The 18013-nt window shown below is 40.7% G+C and overlaps 1 protein-coding gene across 1 annotated transcript; it reads left to right on the top strand.

Annotated features, from left to right (window-relative positions):
• Nucleotides 1–3488: 3488 nt before the first annotated feature.
• LOC108703945 (up-regulator of cell proliferation) lies at nucleotides 3489–15062 on the top strand. Its single transcript, XM_018240256.2, has 3 exons — nucleotides 3489–3703; nucleotides 7003–7075; nucleotides 9372–15062. The coding sequence occupies exons 2-3, from the start codon at nucleotides 7021–7023 to the stop codon at nucleotides 14114–14116; spliced, it is 4800 nt and encodes a 1599-aa protein (XP_018095745.1). The 5' UTR covers nucleotides 3489–3703; nucleotides 7003–7020; the 3' UTR covers nucleotides 14117–15062.
• The last annotated feature ends 2951 nt before the right edge of the window (nucleotides 15063–18013 follow it).

Here is an 18013-nt window from a genome sequence, read left to right as displayed (position 1 = left end):
ACTGTGTATCCTGTGCTTGAATGGCTGCCCCCATGGCTACACAGCAGCTTGTTTATATAAACTATAGTAGTACTTATTTGTTATCTACTGTGTATCCTGTGCTAGAATGGCTGCCCCATGGCTACACAGCAGCTTGTTTATATAAACTATAGTAGTAGTTATCTGTTATCTACTGTGTAGCCTGTGCTTGAATGGCTGCCCCCATGGCTACACAACAGCTTGTTTATATAAACTATAGTAGTACTTATCTGTTATCTACTGTGTATCCTGTGCTTGAATGGCTGCCCCCATGGCTGCACAGCAGCTTGTTTATATAAACTATAGTAGTACTTATTTGTTATCTACTGTGTATCCTGTGCTTGAATGGCTGCCCCCATGGCTGCACAGCAGCTTGTTTATATAAACTATAGTAGTACTTATCTGTTATCTACTGTGTATCCTGTGCTTGAATGGCTGCCCCCATGGCTACACAGCAGCTTGTTTATATAAACTATAGTAGTACTTATCTGTTATCTACTGTGTATCCTGTGCTTGAATGGCTGCCCCCATGGCTACACAGCAGCTTGTTTATATAAACTATAGTAGTACTTATCTGTTATCTACTGTGTATCCTGTGCTTGAATGGCTGCCCCCAGGGCTACACAGCAGCTTGTTTATATAAACTATAGTAGTACTTATCTGTTATCTACTGTGTATCCTGTGCTTGAATGGCTGCCCCCAGGGCTACACAGCAGCTTGTTTATATAAACTATAGTAGCACTTATCTGTTATCTACTGTGTAGCCTGTGCTTGAATGGCTGCCCCATGGCTACACAGCAGCTTGTTTATATAAACTATAGTAGTAGTTATCTGTTATCTACTGTGTATCCTGTGCTTGAATGGCTGCCCCCATGGCTACACAACAGCTTGTTTATATAAACATAGTAGTACTTATCTGTTATCTACTGTGTATCCTGTGCTTGAATGGCTGCCCCCATGGCTACACAGCAGCTTGTTTATATAAACTATAGTAGTACTTATCTGTTATCTACTGTGTATCCTGTGCTTGAATGGCTGCCCCCATGGCTGCACAGCAGCTTGTTTATATAAACTATAGTAGTACTTATCTGTTATCTACTGTGTATCCTGTGCTTGAATGGCTGCCCCCATGGCTACACAGCAGCTTGTTTATATAAACTATAGTAGTACTTATCTGTTATCTACTGTGTATCCTGTGCTTGAATGGCTGCCCCCATGGCTGCACAGCAGCTTGTTTATATAAACTATAGTAGTACTTATCTGTTATCTACTGTGTATCCTGTGCTTGAATGGCTGCCCCATGGCTACACAGCAGCTTGTTTATATAAACTATAGTAGTACTTATCTGTTATCTACTGTGTATCCTGTGCTTGAATGGCTGCCCCCATGGCTACACAGCAGCCTGTTTATATAAACTATAGTAGTACTTATCTGTTATCTACTGTGTATCCTGTGCTTGAATGGCTGCCCCCATGGCTACACAGCAGCTTGTTTATATAAACTATAGTAGTACTTATCTGTTATCTACTGTGTATCCTGTGCTTGAATGGCTGCCCCCATGGCTACACAACAGCTTGTTTATATAAACATAGTAGTACTTATCTGTTATCTACTGTGTATCCTGTGCTTGAATGGCTGCCCCCATGGCTACACAGCAGCTTGTTTATATAAACTATAGTAGTACTTATCTGTTATCTACTGTGTATCCTGTGCTTGAATGGCTGCCCCCATGGCTACACAACAGCTTGTTTATATAAACATAGTAGTACTTATCTGTTATCTACTGTGTATCCTGTGCTTGAATGGCTGCCCCCATGGCTACACAGCAGCTTGTTTATATAAACTATAGTAGTACTTATCTGTTATCTACTGTGTATCCTGTGCTTGAATGGCTGCCCCCATGGCTACACAGCAGCTTGTTTATATAAACTATAGTAGTACGTATCTGTTACCTTGGGGCCCGTCAGATGCTTGCGGCAACATGAATCTGGAGCTAAATTTTCGTTCAGAGTTGGGGGGGGGGGGCCCAGCTCCCTGACCTGCACCCCTGTGCTCCAGTTACATTACTGGCCTTGTACTTCAAGGGGAAGTTAAAATAACTTTATTATGTCTAAGAATAACCTATCCTAAGCACCTTTTTTCATTGGTCTTCCTTTTGTATTAACTGTAATACTGACAACTCCACAGAGCAACAAGTAAATGATTTAAAAGTCACAAAAATGTATGGCGCTCTTCAGTTTTGGGTCACTGAGAACTCTAGCTGGTACTAATACCGCATGTGTTATTTTTTTTACAATTGGTTAGAAATCAGTGAATAAGTAGTAACTGTGCATCGTCAGAAAAAGGTTGTGTTTAAAGGAGAACTAAAGCTTAACTAAAGATGTAGGTAGAAATGTAGTACATGATGTTTTGTGCTTCTGTACCAGCCCAAGGCAACCACATCCCTTTAGCAGTAAAGATCTGTGTCTCCAAAGATGCCCCAGTAGCTCCCCATCTTCTTTTCTGCTGATTCACTGCACATGCTCTGTGCTGCTGTCACTTACTGAGCTTAGGGATCCACTCACAATATACAGTACACATAGAATAGAAATGTCACAATATAAGGCTGATTAGTAATTAATACACATAATTACTACATGGCAGCACAGAAACCAGTGCAATTAGCATCAGAATTTAATAATCAGCAAACCTGTAGCATCAGCTTATATTACAGCCAGGGAAGCTCATTTTCTGCTGGATAATTAGTGACGAGCCCTAAGCTTAGCTTCTCAACAGCCAATCAGAGCCCACTGAGCATGTGAGTGTCACAAACACATACCTCCCAACTGTCCTTTTTTCGGAGGGACAGTCCCTGTTTTGACAGCTTAACCCGCAGTCCCTCATTTGTACTGGAAAGTCCCTCTTTTCTCTGCACTGAACAGCCAGAAAAAGAAACAAAGTTTCTCACTTAATTGGCTTTTAGCAGAGAGCCCAGAACAACTAACAGGTGCACATAAGATACTTTGTAACAATTTTGAGACACCAAAAAACAGTTTAGATAAGGAGAAATATTTTCAAACTTTCATAACCTGCCAAATTTTGTAAAATGAACATGGTAATTAGGGGGTGTGGCCACACAAAAAGGGCGTGGCCAAAAAATTTTGCTGCGCTACGTGCGAAAAAATTTTTTGTCCCTCTTTTTACTTCCAAAATGTTGGGAGGTATGCAGACACTATCCAAGATGGTGACCCCCTGTGACAAGTTTGAAGTCCTGGATCATTGCTGCTATTGACAAGCTCAAACTTTAGCCTCGTGCAATATGTTCACTATATAAAATATGCCATTTTTAACCATATTCATGTTTAGGGTTTAGTTCTCCTTTAAGTCTGATTTCTGTTGGGATTGTGTTCATTTAGACAAAACCTGTAATACGAGCTGGAGTTGTCTATGTTCTGGGCATGGCTGTGCTGAGTAGAAGTGAAAGTGAAAGCACTTCTGTACTGTATTCTGTACTTTCCATTTATAAGAAGTCATTTTGCTCCTGGAATGCAGCAATGTCTGTGTGTGTACACTGAGCTCTTCCTTCAGATAAAGAATTTTGGTGCCGCACTCCATCTCGGGTTAGAGGGGACACACTGGATCCTGTGCTGAGAAGGGGCCACGACTGAGATCTGCTGGGATTGGGACAAGGTCTCCTGGAGTAAAGGTAATTACGGAGAGATTGTTACAGTGCAGATCCAGCTGCCGAGATTTCTACTTCCTGGTTGGGCCCCTGTGTTTTTATCAAGTATACACAGAAGTAATAGGTTTTTATCAAGTATACACAGAAGTAATAGGTTTTTATCAAGTATACACAGAAGTAATAGGTTTTTATCAAGTATACACAGAAGTAATAGGTTTTTATCAAGTATACACAGAAGTAGTAGGTTTTTATCAAGTATACACAGAAGTAATAGGTTTTGAAATGTTATATTTTGTGCTCCTTTAATATGAATATACTAGTGATGTAGGTGTCGAAAAATTCTCCACCCACCCCCTCCCAATCCACATCCGGCCTGGCCCGCCATTTCCCCCAAATTTATAGACCCCCGCCCGTCCTGCCCCAGAATGACGTCACAAATGGGGTGGGGGCGGCCTCGAGTCTATAAAGTTAGGCGCCAGAAGTGCTAGGTTGCGGGGGGCCCGCGACCTGAAGATTTGGTGCAGGAGTCGGGCCGAACCCACCTAACCTGAGGGTAAACCTACGGGTCCCGCAGGTCTCAGGCAAGGCCGACATCGCTAGACTATACCCCAAAACCTTTACGAACACCACCCAGCCTCTCCCGTCCTGCTGACTGCTTCCCTAGAAGCTGGTGAACTAGTTGTACAATGCCAGCCAATCCCCAACATGAAGCAGTATTTCCCAGCATTTCCCACTAGTCGATAAATACCTTATGTCATTTACACCTGAAGCAAAATACAAATACATATTTTAGGGGTTCTGCCTTACCTTGAATCCTTCCTTTGTCCGAATCCAGAACTGAAGCCGAATTCTAATTTGCATATTCAAATTAGAGTAATGAAAGAAAAAATAAATAAAGCAATCCTCTTAATCATGTGATCTAGAGTCACATAGTTTTTAAGGGTTTGGATCCAGGCTTTCTGGTTATGTAAGTGTCCCATTAGCACAAATTTTTTTTTTACTTTTATAATTACTTGTAACACTTTTTCTTGGGGTATCCATATTTGTGGTATATAATTGTAGTTTGCCCTTTAACTGGGGCTATTTCTATTGGACTGAAAGCTTTTTTTTCCCCTTTCACTAACTAACTACTATTTGTAACTTCAACAACCCCTGGGCGATTTGAACACCTCTACAAGTTTATGGTTCCATAGAATTTTGGGTTAGCCTGAATCCAAATCCTACTGAAAAAAGGTTCAGATTATTGATTACATCATATAACTTATCTAAATCTTTTTTCCTTCAGTCTTGAAATTCACAATCACACTGTTCTTAAGCCAAGCTTTGCATCATCTCCAAATCTTGTATCATTTGCCATAATGGGGGCCTGAAGCCCATGCCCATGATACACCGTATCAGTGATATATAGGGAGGTGCAGAAAGAAAAATGAGGCATAGAGGTGGGGCAGGCAATATATGATTGGCAGCTGAGATGTTTACCTTTGTATGTATATTTTAATTTATATAAAAAAAAATTGGGGTTTAATTTAATTTCTTATATAGCTTTTAATATCTGGATGACAGGTCCCCTTTAATTCACCAATTTCACTAAAATCATCAATTAATTCTGATTAATTAGCGCAACAATCACATTGGCATTGGCTCCTAGTGCCGCAACCTATCAATAATGTGCTTTATGTGTAATTTGCTATTCAAATGGGGCCGTATGGGTCCACAGCACATGACATTTTTGTTATTGCAAACGCCTGTCTCTGCCATCAGCCAATCATATTCCCTTGAATGGGAAATGTGGGAATCACTGAGTATCTTTGACAGTGTATTTTCCATCAAAGGTCCACACTCCACAGTGATTGCAAACGCCAGTGTGTCTTTACCTTAAAACACTGTGTTATTGTAAATTACCAACTGGTGCCCTACAGTTGGATGCTCTAATTTTACATGTAAAAAACCTGTATTACAAACAGGCAGAAGACTCACAATACATTTTCAAAAGGGTTACACAGAGAATCAGAGAATCAGCAAAATTTGAGGGTCCTGGTCAGATCTTGTAATCTAAAGGTGTGAGAAACAAATTAAATTTAAGGATGTTGCCAAGAAATGCTGAGTATCCATTATGGTATGGTAACTTTGAAGAATTCATAGGTGTGCGGTAGGGATTCTAGAATAGGTGAGTTTGATTGTTTGTGGGAAAGTAGATAGCCTATCGGATGTGGGATGAAATACCAGATACAGAAACTTGAGATAAGTGTCCATAGGTCCATCATTGAGCAAACACACTATGGTGGATCCTTTATGCACTGTGGTCCATTTGGAACCCTCTGTCTTGTAAGGAATTGTCTTCATTCTATAATATAATCAGTAATGAACGTGTTTATTTTCCCCTGTTCAGCAAACTATACCAGCCTATCAGAAATAGATGTTTACACCAGCAGACATTTAAGTATGCTGACCCAAAATGCCAGAGAAGGGGGAGAACTAACTTTCAGTTGACTGTTACCCAGAAATATAGTGGTAAAGATCAGGGCAACCTCACCAAGTGGTTAGATCTTGTCTGGTAGTGGATAGTATCACATGACAGGTAGTAACGTGTAGCTTCCCTCTTGGTGTATATGATGCATGAGTGGGTTGTAGTTCTTTCCTTTCGATGCCTCCCTTAGTGAGGAGTATGAATTTGCCCATACTCCTCTGACATAGGAGGTTCCACTAAAAGAATAACTAAGGAACTGTGAGTGAGATGCTAGTGTGAAGGCTAGATTCTAGAGTGTGGGTCTGGAAAACCCGCACCAACCCTAACCTGCAAAGTGTTGCCATTGTAGGACCTGTGCCCATCCCATACCCATGTTTTCTCTCTCTGTATGCTATTTCTGTGTGTCCTTCTGGTTCCAAGACAGGAAATCTCTGCGATCAGAGGAGGCGTGTACTAACCTAGTCTGACCCACACCCAATCCTAACCCGCAATGGTTGGCCCCATTTCAATCCAATCGCACCTAACCAGTGATAAACCGATGGGTCACCTTGGGTTTTGGTCAAGCCATACATCACTACTAGATTTCTATGCTCCAGGAGAACAAGTAAGATTGTGCTAGGTAGATTAGCAGCCCTGCGCTTCACCTAAAAGGGTCAGAATGTTGGTAGAAGTCCTAGTGGTCTACTGGTGGTAGAGTCTGTAAAATGACATGTTCCCTGTTGTAATTTGCAGGGTTCCACATGAGTGAGCATCTATTGCATGATCCATGTTCTACTGTACTGCAGCAAGAGTAGATTTTGTGATGATACTATTGCATTGGTTTTCTAATCTCATCTTTTATAAAACCCTATTTTAGGCTAACAGTCTCGAAGCCATGGAGGGCAGTGGAAGAGCCATTCGAGCCATAGATCATCTAAGGAACGTACAAGGTGAAGTATTTTACACGGATATGCTTTTGGAGGCCCTACCAACAGAGGAAAAAATTCTCTATAAGTGAAACCAGACCCAAAAGATAAATTTGAGTTATTCATACATAAAACACTCAAGAGAGGAAAAGGAGACTGTCAGAAATATCTTACCACTACTTAGAGACAAGGGCATCATAATGTCCAAGGCTAGCCATGTTTCTGCACAGTGACTAACAGTAACTCTAAAGCAGTGCTGTCCAACTTCTGTGGTACAGAGGGCTGGAATTTTTCTGGCTTAAATGGTGGAGGGCTAATAATGGAAGCCAGTGTTATCCACTCCCTGATTTAAAGTACACCCACTTTAAACCACGTTTCCACAGCGCCATGTTCCCATTAATTGTGGTATCACACCAAAAAACCAAATGGTTGGTACTCACTGCATGAATATCACTTATCACTCATATGTGAAAAAAGCTTAAATCCATATGCCTCCTCCTCCCCTGTGGATAACACAGCACCCCCTAAACACCTTAGGACCCCCTAACAACAATTTTTAAATGCTAACAAACCCTACCAGACTTATGTTCCACAGGCAGAGCAGGGCACACACAGGCAGAGTATGACACACACAGGGAGCATAGGGCAGGCAGAGTATAGCACACACAGGCAGAGTATGGCACATCCAAGGAGCATAGGGCAGGTACAGTATGGCACACGTAGGGAGCATAGGGCATGCATAGTATGGCACACCCAGGGAGCATAGGTCAGGCAAAGTGCGGCACACACAGGAAGCATAGAGCAGGCAGAGTAAGGCACACACAGGGAGTATAGGGAAGGCAGAGTATAACACACACAGGGAGCATAGGGCAGGTAGAGTATGACACACATAGGGAGCATAGGGCAGGTAGAACTGAGCAGGAGACAGTGAAACCTATCAGGACCACTTTAAGATGTACTACATACAGTGACACAATGCTGCTGCCCCTTCATATGAGGTTTGAACAATGTGGGCAGTTTCGGTCTGGTTCTGAGGAGTGAACAGTACAGGTCTTTAGGGTGTGAACAATAGAGGTGTTACATGTGTGAACAATGCAGGGGGGATTACATGTGTGAACAATGCAGGAGTTTATAGTCTGAATTTTAGGTGTAAATAATGCAGGGGTCAGTTAATCTCTGTAGTGATAACTTTTAGGGTGGTGGCACACATAGCATTCTAGGGAGATTAGTCACCCAGTGACAAATCTCCTCTTCTTCGGGTGACTAATCTCCCCGAAATGCCTTCCTGCCGGCTAAAATGTGAATCGCCGGCGGGATGGCACTCAGATTGCTTCATTTTTCCAAAGTCGCCCTGAAGTTGCCTCACGAAACTTTGGGGCGTCTTCGAAAAACTGAATCGGTCCAAATGCCATCCTGCTGGCAATTCACATTCTAGCTGGCGGGAAGGCATTTGTCGATGGGCAACTAATCTCCCCGGACCGCTACATGTGCCACCACCCTTAAAGCTGACATATGGTAACCAGACACAGCAGGCAGACTTTCATGTGGGGGGCATACAAGGGGGGTTGTGGCCTGCCAGTTGGACAACACTGCTTTAATAGATACTTATAGATGCTGATTGGCTCAGGGTAAAGGTCCCATGGTTTGGACCCACAAAAACACTACCCTCACCTTTTCACTTTTTAATGAAAAGGTATTTAGATTAAGATTAAATGTGTGGTTTGCCATTTCTGGTGGACGTGTGCAACAGTTATTGCTAGCAAAAGAGCTGAAAGCAGACTCCCTGTCCTGTGGTCCCTTGGCCCTGGTAGTACTTTGGCAAAAATCCAATTTTAACCCCAGTAGACCTAATTTAGGCCATGAACAGTCAGGTGTTCTTGGGTGCAATTAGCCCCTTTTAGTCAGCATTTAATTTTTTCTACACACAATAGCCACATTTGCTTATAACATTGACAAATGATAACAGAATGTAAGGGGGAGAAACATCATAAATAACTAATTTAATTGATAAGAATAGATTATGGTAGGTGGCACATGTGGTGCTTCATAGTCAAGCTGTTTGAAGGGGCTCCCATTTACTTGAAAAGGGAAACACTTGAAAGTAACAGCACATGCCCTTTAAAAATAAAGGAAGGGGAAATGAATAGAGATGGTGGATAAAGAGAGGAATACAGAGGGATGACTATATATACTCTTGGTCAAGGCAATCATAGGCAACTTACTAGTGAAACTATTTTTATACAATAATGAAAGCAGTATTAAATAATAGGCATTTTACATTATATTAGAAAGTGATTGTTTTTTTTTTTTATTCACTCAGGGGAAAGATACGATGAACTGCTGTTACAGTTAAACTTTAAAGACTATAAGACCAATAAACTAACACTTCAGCAAGTCCTGTCCATTGGATATGAGGTTCTGAGAAGCCCCGACCTTCATGATCCAAATGGAGAAGCATGGAGTTTCATTAGAAAACTTATTGCATTGGATGAAACTGCTAGAAACACAAGAACACATAGTTCTGATTTATCCAGTGGAAGACCTGTGGAAAATCCTCATAATGATGATGAGGATTTTGACTATAATCCTTGGAGCCAGCATTCATGTTCTGTCCACCCGCTTGATGTGCTTTGTGCTGTTCTGCACTGCTCAGATCATTTTTTGCAGCAGGAAATAATTTCGAAAATGTCCATGTGCCAATTTGCTGTCCCTCTGTTGCTCCCTTCTGGGGAAGGTAATCAGTTCACTATCATGTTGTGGACCATGAGAGATATTGTGAAGAGATGGAGACCTCAGTCACAAATAATTATGAAGACATTTAAAGAGGACAGCTTGGTTCACATAGCCATGCCAATAGTCTCAATTGTGAGACTCGGAAAATGTAATTTATCCAAGTCTAGAATCTTTAATCAAGTACTTAGCCCCACTTATATGTTTCATGATTTCTTTGTGCATCGGGATCAGGAGTGTGGATACTCTCCAAAGGAAATTTCAGATGGATTAGTGGAAATAGCTTGGTATTTTCCAGTGGGGAGAAAAAATTCTGATATTTTCCCAGAACCCATTGCCGTTACTAATCTTCGGGGGGATCTTACGTCAAACAACGATCAGTTGTGTTTCATGGCACAGGTGTCTTCTGCTGTGTTTGTGTTTACAGAAGATATTGATGAGAAAAAATATACATTGCTGCTAAATTCTACAAAAACAATCCCAAACTGTTATTTTGTTATCTGCCCAGCCGATGGCAAACGTGCCAGTAAGGAAACCAAAACATTGCTTGGCAAATTATGCTTGGAATTAAATTTAAAAAAAACAAATATATTTGTGAAAGACCCGGAGATTAATGAAGCTGCACTGGTGAAACACCTACAAAATGTCATTACAAATGTTATGAGAAAGTCACCCAAACCGATCAGACTAGAGGACATGGTAGAAATTGCCCATAAATACAATTTTAAAGTAGATGAAAATGCCAAGGAGTGTCAGAGAGCAAAACAACTCGTTCTGGAGATTACCAATAAAATAAATGACATTGCCCAATACAAAAAGGAAACAATGAAGCTCCAGGATAAGATTTGGAAACAAGTGACTAAAAATGAGAAAGAGCTGTGCAGAATGAGGGAACAAGGTGATAAGAACAGCGAGAACTACAGGTCAGACCTAATAAAAAGAAATTTAGAACTTCGAAGAGCACAAAATCAACACAGTCTTCCAAATGGAATCCATAAGTTTGGGGAGGCTGTTAATGACTTGGCATATACAGAAAAACTTTACTTTCTCAAATGGATGAAATTCGAACTAGGCTCCATTGGCAGGAAAACGTTGTCCGTATTACAAAATGAATACAAGAAGAAGTGCAACATTGTAACCAGCATGGCTCAACTTACTATTTTAGATCAGGACATTTCTGAAAGTTCACTAGGAATTGAACATTTTCTACGTGAGTTAGGTCAGTTTTATGAAGCAGAATGGTCTATGGTAAAAGATGGAACTTTAAAGATGAAGCAGAAAAGATTCAGTAATCTCCCAGGAGTAGCAGCAGATCTGCTACTGGATGGGTTCCCTTTGGAGCTAATGGATGGTGATGCCTCCAATATACCCCTGCAGTGGGTTACAGATGTCTTGACTGAGCTGGATAATAAAACAGGAAAGAAATGCAGAATGAGAGTAATCACAGTGCTGGGAGTGCAGAGCACTGGGAAATCCACCCTCCTGAACACCATGTTTGGCTTGCAGTTCCCTGTGGCTAGTGGACGATGCACACGGGGAGCCTTTATGACATTTATCAAAGTAAAGGAAGACTTCCAAAAGGAGCTGGACTGTGAATTTATTCTAGTGATTGACACTGAAGGTTTAAAAGCCCCAGAGCTGGCCTCAATTGATGAAAGTAATGAGCACGACAACGAGTTAGCAACTCTAGTTGTGGGATTGAGTGATATCACTATAATTAACATGGCCATGGAAAACACCACAGAAATGAGAGATACGCTGCAGATTGTGGTCCATGCGTTCCTTAGGATGAAAGAAGTAGGAAAGAAACCCAACTGCCAGTTTGTGCATCATAATGTGAGTGATGTTTCTGCCTATGCAATGACCATAAGGGACAGAAAGAAACTCTTAGAGCAGTTGGATGAAATGACAAAGGCTGCAGCAAAAATGGAAAAGAGAGGTGGAATCACTGCATTTAGTGATATCATGACCTATGACCTTGAAGACAATAGCTGGTATATTCCTGGGCTGTGGCAAGGAGTGCCACCCATGGCTCCTATTAACTCCGGATACAGTGAAAATATCTCTATACTGAAAAAGTATATGTTTGACTATATGAAAAATAAGTTTAAAGCGCAGAAACCCCAGAATATTTATTCATTTCTCGAGTGGGTAAGAAGCTTGTGGAAAGCAGTGAAACATGAAAAATTCCTTTTCAGTTTCAGAAACAGTTTGGTGGCTGAAGCTTACGACCAGCTTTCCAGAAAATACTCCGAGCTCGAATGGACCTTCCGCAAGGAGATGTACAACTGGATGATTGGAACAGAAAACGCAATCAAAAACCAGGAAACCGAACTCACGACTGATACAATAAATGGCTATGGATATTCAATGAGCGAAGCTCTACAGAAAGGGGAGAAAAACATGTCAGAATTGTTGGAAGCGTATTTTGAAAGTGGGTCTGATAATATAAATCTTGTAGAGAAGTATAAAGAAGATTTCTTCAAAAGTATAAAAAGTCTAAAAAAAGAGCTTGAGAGAGGTTTAAGCTCAAAGCTTTCGGAGGATGTACGTATTCAAAAAGTGATGTGCGCGATACTGGAAAAAAAAAAGGGCTACATTAAGGCAATTGAAGGCAAAGTTGACTCACTTCTTGAAAACTGTAAGAGGAGGCAAGTTAGTCCTAGTGACATGGATCTTAAATCTGAATTTGATACCATGTGGCAAAGTACAATAGCAGGCATGGCTTTAAGGCCTTTAGAAAGGAATAATGTTGGCCAAAGCATGCTCCAGCAGTTAAAAAAAGAGATGGGCAACAAGAGTGGTTATATAAATAAAATGCTAGTTGGGATAAATCATCTTTCAGACTCAAAAGGCCCCTTTGTAATAAAAGACAAGTACATTGATTTAGCCTGGTATGAGAATTGTGAGAAAACGGTGTCGTTTAAAGTGGCAGGCCTTAAAGACTATTACAAACAGGATTATTGCTATAAAATAAAGATACTTGTAGACGTCTTAATGAGTAGATGCAATAGTTATGTGGCAAATAAAATCAACACAAAACAGAACTACCACGAGACATTCTGCCAGGAGTTGCTGAATATGGTCATTGAGGAGCTTGAGAAGAAAGAAATACAAAATATTCACATCACAGACTGTTTGGAATTAGACTTGAAGCTCCGCATCTTAGGGACAGCGGCACCGAGGTTCCAGAAGATGCACGATGCTTTCCTCCAAAGCAACGATCCTGTGGAATGTCTGAAATCCTTAAAATCACAGTATTTCCTGACCTTCAAAAACATATTTCAGGAGAAAGACCAATGCCAGAACAGGGCGAAACAATTCTGTGAGCAGTGCCTCAGGCCGGCCTTAGTGATACATATTAAGAGCCATCTAGGCAATGAAATTGTCAGTGATATTCTAACAAGTATTGATTCCATAAAATATAAAAGCAGGATGTTTTTTCAGTACACCGTACTAAAAGAACTGTTGGAAGATAAGAAATTTGATCAGTATGTAAGATATATAAATAATTATGAGTTATTTGTAAAAAACTGGATACTAACCTACATTAAAGACAAATACAGAACATCTGGAGAGATAGAAATGTTGCAAAGACGCATTCTGTCCTGTGTTATGAAGAAACTCAAGGCTCATCTTCAAGACTCCAATATTCTCCAAAATACCAGTGTGTCTGACTTTTTGGCCAAAATCGGTGAAAAATTAAAGACGGAACTAGTGTTTTCTCAAAATGACCTGAACGTTGTCCTTTATCAAAATTCTGCATCTGTTAAGCAGTTTTCTACTGACATTCAGAGCTTCCTTAATATGTTGGAATGCGAAATAATATCAGAAGGGAAAGGTCTGAGTGTGCAGTCAATACTCGATGATGCCACGGTAAAACCCGAGGATGAATTATTCAGGAAGGTGTTTGGCTGTGGGAAGCAGTGTCCCTTCTGCAAGGTCCCCTGTGAGGCTGGAGCTGATGACCATAAGGACCACTTTGCATCTGTCCATCGTCCACAGGGTCTTGGAAGATACAGGTCTGTAGCCACAGGTATTCTCTGCTGCTCTTTGTGCTCCACAGATGTGTTGACAAATACATCGTTCAGGAATTCCGATACAAATTGGAAATCCCATCCCTACAAAGAATACCGAACTTTCTACCCTGACTGGGCCATCCATGCAGATAGCAGTATAAATGCATCCGATTACTGGAAGTTCATTTTAAAAGAGTTTAATCAGCAGTTTGCAAATGAATACAGAGCTAAGCCGGCAGAAATTCCAGAAGATTGGAATAGAATAACTGAAGAGCAAGCACTTCAAAGCCTGAAGGAGACTTTCTGTATGAAATAATAAAATGATGAAAATGGTTATATGGCAAAGTGTCATTACAGAAGGATTTTGTATCATGTGATTTCCAGTTAACCATATCTACCTCCCCTACGAAATCTGTAACGTATGTAATATTATGTAGAGCTAACACAATTGCCTTCATATATTGTCAGTAGCTAAGCAAATCACAAATGACTAACTTGTATTTGTGCTTTGTACAGAATTATAGACCGACCATGTGACGGCCTAAGAATCAAAATACATAACAAGTTTTTAAAGGGCACATAGGAGGTTATAAAGGTTTTGGATATTGCATTATGGACAACAGTCCATTAAAAGATGTTTTTTGTACTGATTTAATGAAAATTTTACCCAAAAACCTTATTTACACCAGCCAGACTTTCTACTTAATGCTGGCTGATTTGCCAACTGTTCAGTAGAGCTGACAGAACTCAGAACTTTGCACTGTTGGATGCTGGTCAATCCATTTTTTGTTATGTGGGCTGCCAACAGCTAGGTGGACCTGAAAAGGAACTGCAATTATTTTTTTATGTGTGAGGGCAGAGCTCTGATTGGCTACCCACATACTACTTTGTTTTGGGAGAAGGACGATTAGGACATGCTCACTGCTCATTTCTAACACAGGGACCATAGAGGTTCTATGGGGCTCCATATCATTTTTGAGGATAACACTCCTTTTACCCTAAATTTAAATCACGTTCTATATCACAAGGGAGTCTTGTAAAAATGCTATTTTCCCCCTTTAAATTTTTCTTCCAGTTTTCAGTGATTCAAAGTAAAAAGGGCTTAATTGCTTGTTTGTCTGTAATTCCAAGTATGTTTCCTTTGAAGACATTGATTATGATGATGATGATGAATAAATTATTTCTTTCCCCAAAAAAAGTTTATTCCTTTTTGTGCAGCAAACTGGAAAACATTTCCATTAAACAAAGTGGGAATGAATCCTATTAAAAAGATTATGTAACAAAAATGACTTTTTTAAAGCTCATGGGGGGGCAAACATGTTATTGAGGGACGCATGTGCCTATAAGCCTGTTGAGCAGCTCTAGTTTAAATAGGTCACTCGGTTCCTTGCTGGGATAGCTCTTCTTTATTACCAATATTGTTCCTAAACTGTGGTGCTTGTAGCAAATAGGCCCATCCTAAAGGATTGTATGGGTGGGGTTTGAGGAGAATGGCTATTTGTTTTCCTACAGACACCTGAAAGCCAGATTAAAGTTCTGTTAGGGTGAGATTGAACTATGGCTAAATGAGTGGTTAATTCACAAATCTTTTCTTTTATCTGCAAATCTGGAAACTAAGTTAGGCCCTGACCAAACTTTGGAACTTCATGGGTGGCTTGAGCTAAAATAGTGTGGTCTGGTGCCAGGTTTCAGCATGTGGTGGAAGGAGTGGACAGATTATTGGGAGGGTCTTGGTACACATTGGTACCAATGGCAAAGTTAGAGGAGGCGGGAAGTCCTCAAAAATGATTTTAAAAAACTAGGTGAAAAGTTGAGGCCGAGGACTTCTAAGATAATTTTCTCAGAGATATTACCTGTGTCATAAGCAATGTTAAGAAGACAGTTAGAGCATAGGGAGATTAATGTGTGGCTGAGACATTGGTGTAGGGAGGAAGGTTTTCGGTTTTTGGAGAACTGGGCTGATTTCTCAATCGTTTTTTTGCCAGGGATGGGCTGCACCTCAATGATGATGCTGCAGCTGCTTTGGGGGAGAAGATGGCTACAGAGTTGGATGAAATTTAGGAGGAGAACTAGGTGGGGGGGATGTGCAGTAAAGGATTCCATGGAAGACAAGATAAGTGTGGAAGTGGGCATAGTAATGGGAAATGGGGGAGGAGATTTGGACGGGGAAGACCAAATGTTTTATTTACAAAATTTTCACGCTGGTTCCAGTATTAAATGTATATTTAAATGCAAGTAACTGGAGGTGCTGGTGCTGGAGGGGAAATATGATGTGATTGGTGTGGCCAAAACATGGCTGAATGAGTCACATGACTGGGCAGTTAATATCAGCGGCTATACTGGAGGAACAGAGGCAATGGAAAAGGAGGAGGGGTATGACTATTTGTTAGTCAGGATTTAAAAGCTTATATAAAGGAGGAGGTGATGTTATAAAATGAGGGGGCTGAAGTCGTATGGGTGGAGTTCTTCACCAATTGTAAAGAGTCCAGCAAATTAATTGTAGGAGTTGCTTTAGACCCCCTAATGTAATTTGAGAAGGAGGCTAAGCTCCTGATGCAAATAGAAAAGGCTGCTAGTTTGGGTAAAGTAATGATAATGAGAAATTTTAATTACCCAGACATTGATTGGAGATCTCGAGTCTTCACCTGTAATAGAGAGCCTTACTGGCGCATGCGCAGTTGGAACAGTGTTGCGGTTCATACCCACTGCACATGCGCCAAAAGTGCCTGAAATTGCCAAAGAGGACCCATAAAAATTCAAAGAGGACCCATAAAAATTCAAAGAGGACCCGGAAAAAAGCTGAAGATTCGGAAGATGGTGCCCACAAGCACCGCTGCGCTTACTCTGCACTGTTAGGTGAGAAATATTTAAGGGACATTTTCAGGGCTATTGAATTATGGGGGTGGGGAAGCAGGGAGGGGGGACTATCTTGCTTAGTAGGTGGGGGTTTTCCTAATTGGGGGGTTAAGTTCTCCTTTAAGTGTTTGGGAATACTAAACAACCTAAGTTAGTCCTTATAGACGCATCCCTTCTTTTCACATAATAGCATTGCAAGTGTTGGGTCTGCACCTCGGTGTAAGTGTCTTTTCCAATGATACAGCCATTGCCCATACAAAGTTTCAATCAGAGAAGGAAATGTATTCAAGCACAGAATACAAAAGCATCAGTAGCTGGGGAGAATTCTCTACCAAACTGACTCTTACCTATATCTTTATAATATCACATCAGCATAGAAAATATTAGCCAAACATGACTGGTTACATTCAGCAGAAAGGCGTGATTACCTTTTTTTCAAAATGATTTTAGTTCTTATTCTAAGTAACCTCGAAGCCCAAGTCTGTACCATAACACAACATATTGTTTATAGAACCATCTTCCACCTTATCTAACAGCTAGCCTTGGAACGGGTTATGTTCCTGTACAATCATGTTTCTTTCTGCTTACACAAGCTGCAAGGAAAAAAATATTTTCAGCTTGACCTGACATATATGCTTTAGAAATCGAAATTGGTATTGAAATGAATCAGAGTTCAGAGGTTATATAGGCAGGGTCGCCATTAGAAATCACAGGGCCCTGTACAACAAAATTTTTGGGGCCCCCTGGGCCCCGCCCACACTGACGCCCAAGCTCCACCCCATATCCCGCCCACGCCACATCGCAGTTAAAAGACCACACAGACATCAGCGCTAAAAAAGTAAGATGGTCAGGGCCCCCTTATAAAAAATTGGGCCCCCCCCCAAAAAATAAAAAAACATAAATAAAAAAATATTGGTGGCAGGGGCCCCCTTATAAGTTAAAAACAAATTGGGGCCCCAAAAAAAATTTGAAAAATAAATTATTTTTTTTTTGAAAAAAAAAAACATTGGTGGCAGGGGCCCCCTTACAAGTTAAAAAACATTGGTGGCAGGGGCCCCCTTACAAGTTAAAAAACATTGGTGGCAGGGGGCCCCCTTATAAGTTAAAAACAAGTTGGGGCCCCAAAATTTTTTTTTAAAAAAAACAAAACATTGGTGGCAAGGGGCTCCTTACAAGTTAAAAAAAATTGGTGCCCCAAAAAAAAATGTTTTAAAAAAAGATTGGTGGCAGGGGCGTATAGAATATTAAAATCATACATTGGTGGCCAGGGGATTAAAAAAAAAAAACACACGCAAACTGGTGATCAGTAGAATTGAACTCATGGCTTCAGTACTTCAACTTCGCCTCCTTTCGTGAC

This window comes from Xenopus laevis, chromosome 9_10L, assembly GCF_017654675.1.
Source record: "Xenopus laevis strain J_2021 chromosome 9_10L, Xenopus_laevis_v10.1, whole genome shotgun sequence".
In the NCBI taxonomy this organism is placed as follows: Eukaryota; Metazoa; Chordata; class Amphibia; order Anura; family Pipidae; genus Xenopus; species Xenopus laevis.
Note: the sequence above shows the minus strand (reverse complement) of the source record. Positions and strands in the feature narration are given on the sequence as shown.